Source organism: Poecilia mexicana, unplaced genomic scaffold (genome assembly GCF_051168715.1).
Source record: "Poecilia mexicana isolate PSO_F unplaced genomic scaffold, ASM5116871v1 scaffold_22, whole genome shotgun sequence".
Lineage (NCBI taxonomy): Eukaryota > Metazoa > Chordata > Actinopteri > Cyprinodontiformes > Poeciliidae > Poecilia > Poecilia mexicana.
The window spans coordinates 14,331,653-14,347,972 of record NW_028263391.1 but is presented as its reverse complement, the minus strand read 5'-3'; the positions used below and the strand labels follow the sequence as shown (position 1 = coordinate 14,347,972).

The 16,320-nt window shown below is 41.8% G+C and overlaps 1 protein-coding gene across 1 annotated transcript in view; it reads right to left on the bottom strand.

Moving 5' to 3' along the window:
• The window catches only part of runx3 (RUNX family transcription factor 3), a 54,388-nt gene extending 44,810 nt beyond the window's left edge, over positions 1-9,578 (bottom strand). The window contains exons 1-2 of the mRNA XM_014987777.2: positions 9,272-9,578; positions 8,876-8,968 (exon numbers count right to left, since the gene is read on the bottom strand). Coding sequence (XP_014843263.1) covers positions 8,876-8,933 — 58 coding nt within the window. The 5' untranslated portion in view covers positions 8,934-8,968; positions 9,272-9,578. The remainder of the gene's footprint in view (positions 1-8,875; positions 8,969-9,271) is intronic.
• Positions 9,579-16,320: the final 6,742 nt, after the last annotated feature.

The following is a 16,320-nucleotide window of genomic DNA, read 5'->3' as shown; positions in this document are numbered from 1 at the left end:
TTAATTGACTAAATTTGTTGACATTTATCTAAATGCATGCAGTCATTTTCAATAATTTACCTTTAAAGTCAACATTTGTATTTTTGCGATGTATTTTTAAAGCTGGATATTTTGTACAGATTAGTGTCACAATCATATAAAAAGCAAACTGCTTTCGTCATCGCTCTTTTCTTTTTTATTTTTTTTGTTCCCGTATGATACCTCTGCTCCCATGAATTCAAGCATAACCGTCTAAAAACTCACACACAAACGCACAGCATGCATTGGTTTTTAACTTTTCTACTATTTTTATGTCCTTTCAACTTGTTCCGTTCTTTCAGTGGGGTCGGTTCTGTCAGGTTCTGAGCAAACAGACTTCAAAAGCCTCATTCAGAAGGTCACTCTTCCAGAGCTCCTTCTGACTCACTGCAGACTTCAACCAGATCGGAGCAGGAACCCGGTGCCGGTTTCCTGACAACTGTCCATACCACTTTCCTCTGCAGACGTGAGACAACTCTTGGAAAGTATTCGACTGGCCCTCTGGGCTTCTCATCGCGAGGAAGCAGGGGTGTGGTGGCTCAAGTGGCTGCAAGTTCAAGGAGCTCTGGAAATCCCTCAGTCACATAATATTGCCATACCTTATTCAAGTATCGTTTGATCATTTGATGATTCTAAAACTCATTAAAATAATTAAAAGACATCGGTGTAGCTGTGGCAGAAGAGAGTCACAGCTGGGCTTGATTCCCACTGTAAGATTAAGCTAAACCAGTTGGAAGCCTTCGCGTCCCCTCGGATTTGTTTTAATCCTGAAAACCACCTGCGGGTCTGGAGTCACTGAATGCTTCCTCTCATCATCTTCACAGCTAATGAGCAGTGGTGTTGCCTCCGTACGAGGAGCAAAGCAGCCACGTGGAGGACACATATCAATGCAGGATTTTCCTCTTTTGACTCAGAGCCCGAGGCGTCCATTGAGGCTCAGACTCTAATCCCCTGATTGCTGTGTTTAGGCCCGGCACGTCGCCGCTCCACGTCAAGGCGGCCACAGCTAACGACGAGCTAATGACACAACGATGACAAGCGGCGTTTGTAAACCCAATCAGTAGCTCCGGGTACGGCTGCCCGGTGATTAGGTTAATCAAACCTCATGTACGGCATGTGAATGAGCCGCCCGCCGTCTGCCTCTTGCGTCATCGCGATGATTAAAGGGGAAAAGCTGCGATCGAGTCAGTGTGACACAAACTTTCTGCCAGGTTGGCTGTGTTAGCAGAACTTGCTGTCTTTCTAATGTTTTTATCAAATTCCAGAAAATAAGAGAACTGGATGTTCCTTGGCTAATAAAAGCATTTATGTGCTTCGGTTCTGCAGAGAGGGAGTCCAGCAAGATTTTAGAAGACGGCGAAAGCTTTGAAATGCTCATTTCAGTGCACAGATTTTAGCTGATTATTAGAGACGCTGCTGTTCAGTCACCCAGTGAGTAATTCTACTGGAGTAAGCCATTGGGAGGCCATATGTTAACCTGGACCAGCTATTAGGATGAACTCAGATAGCACTTAGAGCTGAAAGAAACGTCATACTCGTCATGATGACATGCACTTCTCCTCTCTGACTCAGCATTAGCAAGTCTCCAACTCCTGTCTGTGTGCATGTGCCACATGTATGACAATTAAATCATGTTCATATGCCGTCAAGCCTCTTGCATGCAAAATGATAGTAGTGTCCCTTGAGAGGTGATTAAAACTCACCATTTTTGTAATCGCTTTTATTTCCATGCATGCAAATTTCCAAGGAACACTGCACGTCTTATGCCCAAGAAAATTTGGTTTAGTTTGTTAGCACTCTATAAAAGAGGCAGCTCAAAAAACCAAAACTGTTTGAATTTGTTTTTTTTTTATATAAACTCAAATATTCGTTCACAATAAGATCAAAAATGCCGTGAAACACACAACACATATTTTTTTGTGTGTAACATCTGTTTGGGGTTTGTACAACCATGTTTGATTATTGTATTAAGGTCCTTGGATTGAGGTGGCCAGTCCATAAAGTTAACCAAGGTGCTGCTGGAGTACTGGGGCGGTTGGGGTTGTTGTGTTATTGAAATACCCAAAACATGACAACACGATTTCCTCTTCAGCACAAGACAACATGACCTCCTAAAGTGTTTTTGATGTATTTAAACTGATCCAGGATCCCAGGTTTGTCGTAAATTGGCACAACAACAAATATTATGAGAAATAGCCCCACACTTAATCCCAAGTATTCATATATTTTCAAATTTAAACTTAAATCATCTATTATGTTTCACTTAATCTAAGTTGGAGTCATGGGGGAACCGATTTATAAATTTATAACATCTTCTAAGTTTCTTCTGACTAGAAAAAAATACAAATGGAACAGTCCAGTCAGACTCCTTTGAATTATGGGGATTTTTTTTTGCTAATAAAATTATAACATTTAAGGTTAGAACATGACATCAGACCAATAAAAATACATTTTAATATATAAATGTGGGCTTGAATGAAAAATAGCCTTAGTTTTTTTTAAATCTACCAGGGTATGAATAATATCTAGACATCTAATTTCTACCAAAACCGGCGTGTGATCTGGTAAGTGATGTCAGTCGGCTGTTTTTTTTTTTTTTAACTGTACATCTGCGCTCGTGACTGCTGCGTCCGTGAGAAAAGCAGACGGAGTGACCTCGCTGTAGACAGACGATACAGAAGGAGCGCAGGGGCCACTTCTGCTTAGGGGGAATCCCTGGCATGGTGTTTCCTACTGAGCCAATACAGAAGTGAGGCACGGCGCAGAAAATACGAGTCGTCTGAAGTTTACTTCAGGGCAAAAAAAACAAAAAAAACAACCTGCGATCAGTCTGCAAACTCCACAGAAAGCTGCCGTCGTACGACACAAAATAAATGAGACATAGAATTAGCATTTAAACAGGAAGTAGATTTGAATTAAAGTGGCTAGATTAAAACTGTTTATTATTCAGAGGGTTGTATGGGACTTCCTGTAATGGTGCATTTAAGATGCTGCGTCTGGCCACAAAACATACTTTGACACGTAGTCCTATATATTAAGGCTAACCGTCGTTTTCGCTCGTCGGTTTCTGCGTGTGCTGGAAAATTTTGATCTCATGCATCAAACAGGGCTGATTTTTCCACCTGTTTGGATCAGCAAACTCAGCAAGCTAAAAGCAACACAAGGCTGTCGTTCAGCTGTAACTTCAACACTTCCCACCACTCCAGACTAACTGCGATTTTCTTTCAGTCGTAACATAAATGAGAATGATTAAATTTGCCAAAAAGGAAGGAACAATTAGGTGGCCCATTACTGACGCAGTTGGGCGCTCTGACGGTTATTTGTTCCCCCTGATGAGTAGTTGAACAGAGAACTGAAATCCCATTTTTGAAACGCCAGCTCCACAAAACAAGAAAAAAACGATTTAAAAAAATTGATTCTCTGCAGTTAAAATTGTGTTTGAAGAGACAGGAGAAGTCCACCCCCATCCAAAAAAACAACAAAAACATGTTTTATTGGAGCGTCAACAATGTATGTAAACAAGTTGAGAAAAAAATTCTGGGAAAAAGCAGAATCGGAGAACATCTTGTATCCTGCAGAGCCTCGCATCCTATCATTATCTGCATTTTTCCTCCTCCGTAATTAGGTTCTTTCTTTATTGCTTATGGGAAGAAGGATTGGCTATAAGGATGTTTTGAGCATGATTAAAGTTAGTCATAATGAAGTGAAGATTCACTGCAAAAGGATGTGAAAAACATGATTTTTTAATTCTTTGATGGTGACAGAATGGTGCCTTTAGATCTTAGCTAAATCTTCACACATGATAAATCCTCACTACCCTTGTCTCCAGTCAAAGACATAAATGATGTTGCTGTCTGCTATGTTTCGGAACATGTGGGATCTCCATAAGTTGAAGTCAATTTCTGTGCTAAGGACCAGGCCCATGCCTGCCCATTAAAGTAATTTGTGGGTTAGGATGCAGCTGTAATGTTCAAAACTAAAGTGCAAAGCAGTCGAGGTCGCTCTTGGTCATGTTTTGATTTTCCACCTTCTTGCAGCAGCAGAAATCATGTTAACAATGCAGGGAGGGGTCTAAACAAAACTTTTCTTTCTTCTTCTGAGTCAGCCCCCGAAAAAAGCAAAGCAAACCTGTGATGAACCTTTAAATTGTTTGACTTATTTTCATCTCTGCTGCAAATTGCCAGCGTATTGAATTTGGTTGCTACATAATTTTAGGTCGATGCGTAAATTAGCTCACAATGATGCTTGTGTTTTTGCTACGGCCCTGGCTTTACCACTTTATAGGCCCAGAGACCGTCCTGTGGTTTAGGGCGTAGGTTTGAAACGAAATGAAAAAAAAAAAAATAAAAAATTAGTAAATCAAGATAGTGGCTTTACTTGAAATTAGTCATCTTTGATGGAAACCAAATGTATTTAAGTTAGTTTTTGGAATAAAACCCAATCGCGTAATGTGTGAAGCACAAGCACAAATATTTTTTGCAATTATTTTTCATCTCATCTAAATATACAGTGTCTTGTAAAATTATTCATACTTCATTAAGTTTTAGTTGTTTTGTTTTTTCAGGAAGACATCAGTTTCAGGTTTTATGCTTAGGATTTCCTTAAACTTGGATTGTTTTCATAACTCATAGTCCAGTAGATTTGGTTTGATTGGGGCCCAAAATTACAACATTTGGTAGTTTTTCAGCTGTTTTGCTTCCACACTGCATTATGTCAAACTAACCAAACACTTTGAAAAACATGCGCCCCCACGCCCCCACCATTTACTGAAGGAAACGACACAAAAACATTTGAAGAAGACATGAATGCAACTTCCTTCTTCACAAAGAAAAATGGAGTGGCGTCAGATTTTAGAGATCGTAGGATTTCACTGTTGCCACTGGTGAAAGACCACAAGCTATTTTCCCCTCTAGTGTTAGACTCGCATTGCACATTGGTTTTGGTTGTATTTACCCAGCATGCCCTGCGCTACTGTTCACTTCCTGCTTTTGGAGTGGTCTGTAAAGAGTTTTATTGCACATTCACACCTGCAAACGGACTACAGTTTGATCAGAGCAGTCTAACGAGGACTGGGGTGAAAGCACCCATAGGTCCATCGGTCCTCACATGACTCGCTTCCTGTCCTGCTGAAGAAAAGCTCCCCGCAGCATGATGCTTCCACCACTGGGAACAATGTGGGCAGAGTGCAAGGTTTTATGTTTATATATTTAATTCTTTGATTTAAAATGTGAATAAAATTTGCGAATGTTTGTGGAGATAGTTCAAGGGGTGTGAATACTTTTGCATTTGTATTTTCCTCCAAAACAAAATTTCCTGAAACTTAAAGAAACTAATTTCTATACTTTTCTCCAGAGCAAAGAAAATGAAGTTATTTTTGTAGATTATTGTGGACGTCCAGTCCAACGTGACCACACCAGGTCAGCGCTTAATAAGTCTTTACTCCAGATGATTTGGCCAACGTTGGCTTCACCCTGGCTCCTCTCTAAATTTCTTCAGCTCCACTGTACATTGCAGCAGGATTATCCTCCCCCCACCCCACATCTCCACTAACGTGTACGCTTGTTGAAAGAAGCAGCTCGACCTTTCAGAGCAAGTCTTTTAATCAAAAGAAACCTTATGAAGCCAATTCACTCTATCAGATCGGCAGCAGAAGAATTTGGGCAGTGTGGTCGCTCGCCGACCACCAGAAAATTATATTTACAACAACACTCTAACCTTGACCGGCGCAGGATGGAGCTCGACGCTTTGAGCCAAAATCGGGCGGATCGGGCCAGGCTTTGGGATCAGTCGACCACATAATCAGTACACCCCTCTACCTCGAAGCCATCACACTTGCAAACCCCTAAAAGTGTTTCCTATAAAGTTGTGTTGACAGGAGGTGGAAGCAGCGAGACGGACTGGAAAGTAAATAAGTACCCAGAAATACGTTTACAGCCCTAATCAAGTCCAGAACCTTCTTTCTGTCCCATATGCCTTCAGAGTTTTATAAATACATATTATATTCTGCTAAATTGGAGACAGGGTTTCGGTGCTCTGTGGTCGTCATGAGTTTTCTATTATTTGCTTTCGCTTTAAAATATTGAAACTCTTTATATTTGGTTACAGCTTTCAGCCTGCTACGCCAGTCTTTTCATATTCGGGCCTCTCACTCAGCGGGGCTTTGACTGGACTCCAATCATGCATGTTAATTCAACAGAAAAGAACAAAATCTTCTCCATATGACTTGGTAATCAATTCAGCAGAAGCAAGGCATGTGATCCCGCAAATTTTAAGGCATCTCTTTTGACGGAGCTACTGTGCAGGGGGCCTTTTTTAAAATGATTATTATCTAAGTAAGCCGCTGAAAACACCATTTGAAACTTTTATGTCTGGTGAGAGAGATTCTTTCTGGTGAGGACGATCTGCTGCCTTCTCTGCATTTGTGGAGCGAGCTCTTCGAAAATCACCTCGCTGCTACTGTGCTGAGGATTTCTCTCACTGAAATTCTCACTTCCATTCATTCAGCACAATAAGCCAAACACATAAAAATCCTTCTACTCTAATAAACTCGAGACCTTTTTTTAGTCTGCCACAAAAGGAAGCTGGCTCCAGAGCGCGTACCATGAATAAAAACAGCCTGCAGGGGGAACACAGCGGCCCTTCCAAGCAGATGGAAATGAGGTGACAGAAACTGAGCCAAGGATATGACCCTCCACAGAGGCCCAATCTCTGCTGCTAACAAACCAGGTTTTCCACCTGATGTAAATACTCAAAAACTAACCACAACCATAAATGTTACGACTCATTTTTCTTTCTATGGAGCCCGCGTCTTTATTTATTTAATTTCTTTCCAGAAACGCTGCTCTGCCTGAATTGTGTGAGGGTTAGCAGGTGTAGCCTCATTGTGGTTGTTATCAGCGAAGTGCAGCAGCTCCATGAGTCTGCATCAGATTAACACCTCGGCGAGGCGCAAGCATGTATGTCTCCTTCTGTCTCTCGCAACTCGCTAACTGTCAGACTTTTAGCTTTTTCTTGTGCTCGACAGAGTTAAACGGCACGAGAAAAGCACTGTCTGTTCCCTTGTGTGTATGCATGCGTGTGTGTGTTGTGCATTTTTATTTGTGTGTAGTTGTGTGTGTCTCCCTGAGCTTTCAGCGGAGGACTGAGGTTTCTGAGGTGAGGCGTCCTCTAGCTTCTCACGCGAAGTGCATCTGATGTTGCACATCACACGCTTAGATGTGTGCACTGTGAAACAGGTTGTGATATATAAAAGAATTACCAAAATAACACTGGAACAGCGATCGTTGTTTTTGTGCTGATAAAATTGATGCTTAATTTTCCTTTTTAGCTTTTTTTTTTTTTCTTTCTTTTGGCTTTTTTGAAATTTGAGAGGTATCGCTACATGAAAGCAGAAAAGATCAAGATGATTTTCAGAGTCTGTATTTGCACACGTGAATTTGATGTTGTGCTTGGTTTGTGCTTCCTGACTTCTGAGGAGCTGAGAACAGCGTTTCCATGAGCTTGATTTTTCTAAAACTGCTTCTATCCGCTTCAGCTTGAACCTAAAAAGGTCTTATTCCTTTGCATGTGTGACGCACCATTCTGAGTTGTTTTGCTTGCATGTGGTAGCCCCAGTTTAAATGCGCTCAGACTGAAGTGGATGATTTAACATCTCTTGGCCTTTTTGACTTCAGTTTCAGTCCCCTGGCTGCTGCGTGGATTTTAAAATAAAATTGCACATTCGCTATTGATTTCGGTCGCCATTTTGAACGCCCTGGCTCTTGTTTCCCTTTTTGACCCGCTGTCTCCAGTCCTGCCTTACATCTTGAAATCAAAATCAGATCCCCGCGAACAAAAGCGTGATAGACGGCACGCATGAAACCTGACATTGGTGGTGCGCTGATCTGATGAAGAAGGGCACAGATCCAGCAGATAAAGAGGACGGGTGGTAGAAGGGGGGTGACTTGGAGCCGTGTCATGAGGAAACTATAAATGCCTGCAGAAGCTGCGAGAACACTGGAACATCATCTGCCGTCACTGAGAGGATATCAGAGGGTTGTTCTCACGTGAGGCACAGATGGGGAGTCTGACTGCGTGTATGTGTGAGGCTCCGGAGATTTTTAAGATAAACTCTGCAAACAATTATGAAGTGGTAGTGCTTCTCCTGTGGCTGTCTCTAATTAACACAGCTACAAGGCCTTAATTGGGAAAGGAACTTTTTTTTTCTTATCCTCTGCTGTCTTTCTGTGGCTGAAAAAGACTGAAGCCTCCAGCATAGATTAACAACTGAAGTGTCAACAATGCCTAGCATTTCTTTTTCTTGACATTTGGCACAGCCTTGCCAGCCTTCCTCCTCCTCTTGTTAACGTTGTTTGTGAGCAAAAGCTGTCTGATTGCAAATGCCATGGTAACAAATGGTTTCTTCATTAAGGACAGCCAAGTGCACTCACCTCACCGCAAAGACCAAAAGTACCTCCTGGAAGCAAGGCACTAATATGTTTTTCTTTTTCTTTCCTTTCCCTATTCGCTCTTTCACTGCATTGCCGTGTTCCAGTAAAGCAGCCAGTCACATGGAGCCTCTGAGCTCGTATTCTCGCAGAGAGTTTCACTTGATAATGAATGTCTGTGGTGAGAATCCCATTATGGAGCTACTCGATCAAGCCTACAGAAAACACAGAAGCTGAGAGGCCTTTATGGAACCATATCAGTCAAGTGCAAACCAGATCCTCTTTTTTTTTTTTCTTTTTTTCTTTTTTTTTTGGTATAATCTGTCTCAGCATATTAGAGCAGTACAAGGGGAAAAAAAGAACAAGGACGTGGATCAACTGTCTAAACAAGTTGAGAGTGGGTTAGATGCGAGGCTGGGCTAGGGGCTCACCTCTAAGTAGGCTGCTGCTGTAGTTGGAGAAGGAGTCAAAGATGCTGTTGGATGCCATGACAGGACAGGACCGTGTCTCCAGTCTCCACCAACCTTTGGAAAGAGAGGACGAAAGCAGAATTAAAACACAGAGTGAAACAAACGAGCACGGGAAGGAAGGCGAGCCTGAGAGGGCAAGAACTCCTGGAGCTCTGTTTGCAACCAAGAATCTTTGGGTTTTCTGACTACCACAGGAATCCCAAGCCACAAGCTTGCAGAGAGAGCAGCAGCATGTGCTAGCAGCAGCACCAGGACGTGTTTGAGCGAGAAATGCAGGAGAAAGAAGCAGCACTGAATTCTGAATGGCACTGGCGGTGCCGGAGTTCCCAGGTGTCCAGGTGTGGGAGGTGGACTCACCAGGGCTGGAGATGAGAGAAGGCGGGGGCCCACGCAACAGAGCGGTCTGTCACTCAGCAGGCCGACACTCCGAGGTTAACCCGCTTGTCTGACAGCGTGGTCTGCCACTTTTCTTTCTCTTCCTCGGCGGCGGTGGCCTGACTGGAGCTTCAGTGCTAGTAAAAGGCTACAAGCCACAGTCTCTCTGCATCCTCCTCGCCATCCTCCACACAGAGACAGACGCACTCCCCTCCGTGAGTGGTGGAGCCCACGTCACATGTCACATGAGGTCACCGGGCCTCTCCCTCCCACCCTCTCCCTCCCTTCTTCTTCTTCTTCTTCTTCTTCTTCTTCTGCTGCTGTCTTTTGGCTTTTTTTTTTTCTGTTTCGTCCTGTACTTTCCACACTTTTGCAGACTTCCAGTACTTACTCTCACTTTTCGTTGGTCGTCCGAAGTTTTGGAAACATTTTCTTTTCTTTTGAGCTTAAACCACACAGAGGCCTTCGCCGCTGTTGAATGTCCAAGGCTCTAAAGTAATTGTAGATGAACCAGTGAAGCAGTAAAATGTTATAACCTCAACACAGCAGAGATGAGAGGCACGAGATTGAAAGAAGCAGCTTTCGGAGACTAATCTGAGCAACCCTGAACTTGTTGCTATTGACAGTGTACGCATGTCCTGTGCTAGTTTTATGTTTGTCTGACTCACTGCACATCTGTGTTAGTAAGAACCGGTGGTTTTGGGCCCGCAAAACCTCCACCCTCACTTACCACTTGATAGTATCATAATCTTAGTCTCATCAGAAGCAGCTCTGCCTGTGCCTGGGTCTTTCCCCCTTTCTCTGAACAGTTACCTTCCAGTTTTCTCTCTTTCATTTGTTTTCAGCTATTTTGCCTTGATTGACTCTTACATGTCAGCATAAGCGCAGTTAATGCAAAGTTCACGTGGATTTGCGTAGAAAAAAAAAGTTTGCGTTTCCTTAATGCCTTTTTTTTTCTAAACTTCCTTTTGCAAGTATTGAAGTATTTGCGGCCTACTGTAGCGTCTCGCACCGAATGAAAGTACAAAGTGAGCTAACCTGATTGTGGTTTTCACACTTTTTCATTTTCCAAATAGAATTTAAGAATGGAAAAGTGCTTCACTGACGACTTGGACTGCCAGCCTGTCTGCAGATGAGATGCAAACAACATTATTTCTTTTACAATCATTATTATTCGCATGCCAGTGACGACCAAAGTTTTCCAAGATGCACTGAAACAAAACAAAAAAAAAAAAGTCAGCTTAAGTGAGTCAAATTAAGTGAGACGCATTTCAGGTTGTAGAGACCGGGGATGGTTGGGAGCAGACGGCTCCGCTGTCTCTGTTAATAGTTTAAATGCGCAATTAAAATATTGTGGTGAGCAGGGGGCTCACCCTAGACAGAGATTGGGGAAGTTTCGTTTTGCAGCTTCATGCAGAATTTCTCCCTGAACACATTTCGTCTGAGTTCATGTGGCAATTATCATTAACTCATCCGATCAGTTGCAGCTTCACTAATTTAGCAAGAAGATAACTGAAGCGCAAATTAAACTCCTAATCTAATGGAAAGAGACGGAACAATACAGCCAAACAGGCTTGATACCTTCTGAAAAATGTGACTTTTTTCCAACTATTTCTATTTTATTGGGCATTTCTGTGATAAATGAACACAAATAAGTACATAACTCTGACACAGAAAGAAAATAGTGTACTGCTTTTTAATTTTTTTTTTTTTTTACTACAAAGAATCAGATATGTTTTGTGTTTATATTAAGTAGAACCGACTTTTGCTTACAGTCTAAGTTAAATTTCTTTACCTTAGACTCAAATATCCCTTTGCATTCACCATGACTGGATTCATTATTTGCACCTGCTGGGTGAAAAAGCATCTCAGTTTAGGGTTGTGACTCTCGTAGCAAATTACATGTAGAGCAAAATGTTTGAAGTCTTATCTGACCAGAGCATCTATTTCCAGGTTTGAAGCTCCTAAACGCCCTATAAAACATTATAGGGTGTCATTATAAATGACATAAATAAATTATGTCATTTATTTGATTTTTTTTTTCTTGTAACAATTTCATTTTTCTTGCAAGTTACAATAAAGTCTAGATTTGTGGAGAGTGAGGCTAATTATCGTCTTACTGACAGACTCTTCCTCCTGAGCTGTGGCTCTTTGGTGCTTGATGTCTGAATGCAGTTTGTTTGGATTTTATGTAGGGATATCAGATTAAAGGTAGCTTAGTGTGCACGCCTTACTGTGTGGATGAGGGGTAGTTGCATCACATAAACTCCTAATTAAAAACATTGAAGTTACTGAAATACAAAATGGCTCCAAGGGTTGTGATCAATTTTGCAGTGTACTATAAGCATTTTAAATCCTTTTACAGCTTTTTCACTTTGCCTTGTTTTGCAATTCAATGTTAACTTGCAAACTTGTATTTCATTAAAAAAATCAGTAGCAAAATGAAAAAACTCTTCTAAAGATTTGACTTCCAGCATTCCAATATTAAGCCATTAAAGAAAAAAAAACATTTACTTCAGGATTTCCTCACGAGTTATTTGGTAACAGTCCGATTGCTCAACATTTACACAGAAATTATGGATGTGCGGGGCAACAAACATGCTGCCAGAGTTACTTTCATTTTGCTAACTGTCCTCCTAAACTACACATATGTACGTGTGTGCGTGTCTGGGTTCATGTCTGTTTGTGTGAGAGCTCTCAAATCACTGGCATTTGCAGACCTGTGGTCTCCACACTTCCCTTCTCCTTTCTCCTGTCTCTTAGTGACACAGTGACCACGTCTGGCTGTGGGACAACAGACCCAAACCACCGTCTGGTCACTCATGTGACCCAGTGCTTTCCCTAGAAACCTGTATGTGTGCAGATGCATAGGTTTTTCGGTTCTGTTTCCCCTGCCATTGTGTATGGACGTCGGTCCGCGTTGCACTCTGCTAATTGTTGGACCGAAGCTTTGTTTGTTTGTGTGTATATGTATGCCATGTGTAAATCCATGTGTGTGTTGGAGAACGAGAGAGAAAGAGGCGAGAGCTCGCTCTTCTTCCTGGTAGCCCGCACTGCCCTGTAAATGAGCAGTTGCCGTTGAGTTAGGCGGCAACGCGGGCTAAATGACACGGCGCGTCAGCGAGTGTGGCCGAACGCTGAGGCCACAGCCGCGGCCCCAGGGCTTTTATCAGTCCGTCCACGAGGCCGCTACGGGCCTCTGACTTAACCTCACACATAGCGAGGCTTCCTTTTCTAACACCTCCGCTGCCTCTTGACATGGCCTCGTCCCATGGCCTGCCAGCCTGGGGACAGATTACAGCTCGGAGAAACAGAGGGCAGACGGAGCTCCTCGCGAGGCCAGAGTCACAGGGATTTTAACCTCAGCCAGTGTTTAAAACCATCTGCAAGTTTGTTTTTACGACCAAAAATATTAAACAAGAAGAAAATGCTCAAGAGAAGCCAGCATGTTGTTGTTTTTAGGAATTTGTGCAACTAAGACAGGCTATTTAGTATTAATTTTCATCTAAAGTTTCTCTTAAAAGTACTCTCGTCCTGGGAACATTCCGGGTTTCTTCCTTTATTGTGACACATCCTGTATTATTACAGTGAAAAACAGGCATAAAAAAATGTAAAGAAGAAACTAAAAAATGCACAAAACCACACCCTTAAAATGAAACTTCATTAGCCCTCCTGTGGTCTTGGCGCGAAGCTCAGGAGGAGATTGGAAAAAGTCATGGTTGGACAGTGGAGATGTAGAGGGTTGTCCCGTCAGACCATCAATTTCCCAAAACACACACACAAAAAAAAAAAACCTCAGAAAAAGCGCACATAGGGTCAGTGCGACCCCCACCAGACTGCGCACAAAGTAAGAAACTTGTAGGGTCTAAATGGTCCCTTCTCTTAAGACTGCGGGAGGATTAAAGCACATCTTGATTTAATGTCAACTTTTGGTTTTCTTTGAGGACATCTCTTGCCCTCAGCCATCCCCATCTGTGACTGCACAGATTCTCTGCCAGGTTTGTTTCTTGAGCTATCCCAAAGCTTTACTCGTCTTCAGGTCAAGTCATTATTAAGTTGTACTATTAGTATTTCTGAGTGCTGAAAAGCAAATCCTTCCTCACATTCGGCTTCCTTACCATCTGCTGAAAGATTTGGGTCAAAACTGACTGGAATTTGTTGGTCATGCTTTCAACCATCTTGATAAAAACCCTAGTTCAATCCGAAGAAATGTGGCCATTGAGCCTGAGGTTTCCACCACCGTGTTTCACAGTGGGAATGAGGGGCTTTCTTTTGGTTGGTGTTTTATCTACAAAGCTTTTAGAATCGTAAATCAAAAGTTCCCATTTATTTACGTCTGACTGTTTTCCTGGAAGATTTGGAAGGTTTTTCCTGCAACCCTACTTGTTAATATGTCATCACATGAACCCAAATAACCCAACCTTCCCTGACCAATTTCTCTCTGTCTTGATCTACTTGTTTGGGCTTTTATTTATGTTTTTGTTTTGTTTTTTTGTTGTTGTTTTTTGCTCCATTTAGTTTCCTTTCAATTACTGATAATGTATTTAATGCACTTTAGCACATATTATTGTTCATATATAATACTTTGGTTATTTTTTTGGCCCCCTCTACCAAATAATACATTTTCAAAATGATAATTTGATGCTTAATAACCATTTGGAAAATTAAACTATCAGGTATTCAGTTACTGAAATTAGTTCTTTTTTAGTTGACTTATGAGGGAATTGTGACACATTAAAGACAGGAAAAATTTGGAAATGATTTCTTGTGTTCAAAATTTTAAAAGTCTAACAAAAAAAACCTAGAATTTGAACGGTGTAGGGCCACTAGACGTGGTAAATATCTTTCTCTTTTTTAGCTGTTTCCCAGGGCATGGATCTTTAGTTTTAATGTCAGTTTTCATACATTTGTTCCCCTGTGGAAAACAAAGACGTATCTGGATTCTCAACAAAGGATAGTGGAAAAGCTAAATAAATATAGCACTGTCCCACAATATTGTGCAAGAATTGGCTATGTTGCTGTTTAGTCCAAACTTGATATTTGAAGAAAGCGCTGGAGTCAAGGCCTTTTACTCAGTGTGTTTTCCCTCTTTTGTCTAGGTAAACATCTGCTTCATGTTTTGAAATGTATCTCATTGCTTTGCACTGCCCATGACCGTGAGGGGAAAATAGTCTGAAGATCATTGTGGCCGTCTTTTCACTAAATCCTTTTTTTTTTTCTTTCCCCTGCCCAGGCCTTGTTTATCAAGCCCCTGTATTTAAGCTTAATATAACTCCTGTTTTGCTGAGAAAACTGTGGTGGTTTAATCACTGTCAGTGGTCCTACGCCTTTCGGGCGTGGCTCGAGAAGCAAAAAGGACCCAGTGCGGTCGTGCGTCCAGCTGCAAAGGGGCTTATTTTGTGGTCTAAAAATTGCAGGCTTCCCCATATGTTCCCCATAAACGTGGAATGCAGCGTGGGACTTGAGGAGGTTTTTATAATGAAGTGGCCGTCATTGCATCAAACACCAGGGTCCTGCCTGCCTCCAGCATACGGCCATGGGAGCCTTTTTCCTTAGACTGTGTGCAGTCCTGACTCCTCATTCACACCTCATACCGGGGGGTGGGGGGGTTCATCTAATTCAGTCAGAGTAAATTCATTGTGTTCATTTCCATTACCGGATTCTCAAACACTCATCGTTTGCTGTGATATGATGTCATAAGAGGTTTCTACTGGAAATTCCTGAGGATTTCATTTCTATGGGGAAGTTTTGCACGAGAGGATTTGGAAACGTCCTCCTTCAGGCTGTGAATAAAATGATTTTAAAACAGTCTAAAGAGATCGCAAGTAAACAGCAGCTGTGTGCACTGTTACCAACTCGGCAACAATCTGTGTGTCTACATGTGCGCTTTGGTTTGTGTTTTTATTGTCAGTGAGACACTCCCAGATGCAGTGGTTTTTAGCATGCAGTATCACCGTTGGAAGTGATCACCGGGCCCATTATTTATTTATTGGCTCCAGCAGACATGGAGACTGTGGTAACCACACTGAAAGGAGGGGAGCGTGGGCCCTTCGTTACCACACACAAACACACACAGGCACACGCAGGCAGAATCCCAGAGATCCTGAGTGGTGTGACATGGAAACGGGACAAAAAAAGGAGAAGTTTTGTCACTGTTATGTGTGGATATTGTGGGAATTTCTGAAATTTGTAAACGTCCATAGCAGTATTCACTCAGACAGACAAAATTGAAGCTTGTGACTGAGTGCACACCACCATGACAGCAGCGGTTGAAGGATGACTGGCTCATTTCAGGTGGTTTTGTAGTTTTGGCACCTGCCTCGTCTCCATCAGAGAGAAATGTTTACAGGTAGTAAACTCTCCATCCGACCCCCTTCACCCCAACGCTTCCTGTTATTCAGAAACTGTGCCAACACAAAGACGCAGCATCCAGCTCTTCTTTACAGCAGGTTAATTATAAACCCCTCAAACAGCTGCTGGCATCAGCTGAGCAGACTAATTGGGCCATTACTGCCTGTCAAACTCGCTCTCCTGTTTATTTAACAAAACACAGTTCAAAATAAATATATTTTGTCACATTGTGTTAGCTCTATGTGGTTAAGGTTTAATTGCTGAGGTCTTTAAAAATAATTAAGTGCCAAAAACATTACATTACAGAACGTACAGGTTAGAAGTTATTTTTCTGACTTGTATCCAAAATGGAGAGGTAACTTTGAGCTTTCAGGTGAATTTACAAGTTAGTGTCAGGAACTTATAATCTACCTTCTGAAATTTAAAACAGACATAGAGGTTACTTTTAAGAAATGTTCAAGTTATTTTCCAGAACATAAAAATAACTTTCAGGAACCTGCAAATTACTTTACAGAATTTATACTAATTAGAAACATTTTTTACGTTTTTTGCATCCTAAACTAATAGGTTCGTTTTTAAAACCCAAACTCATCACCTGATGGTCTAATTGATTTTATGCTGAAAGTAAATTTGGCAAAAAATAAAAATAAATAAAATCGCCACCGCTTTCTTTCTATGAG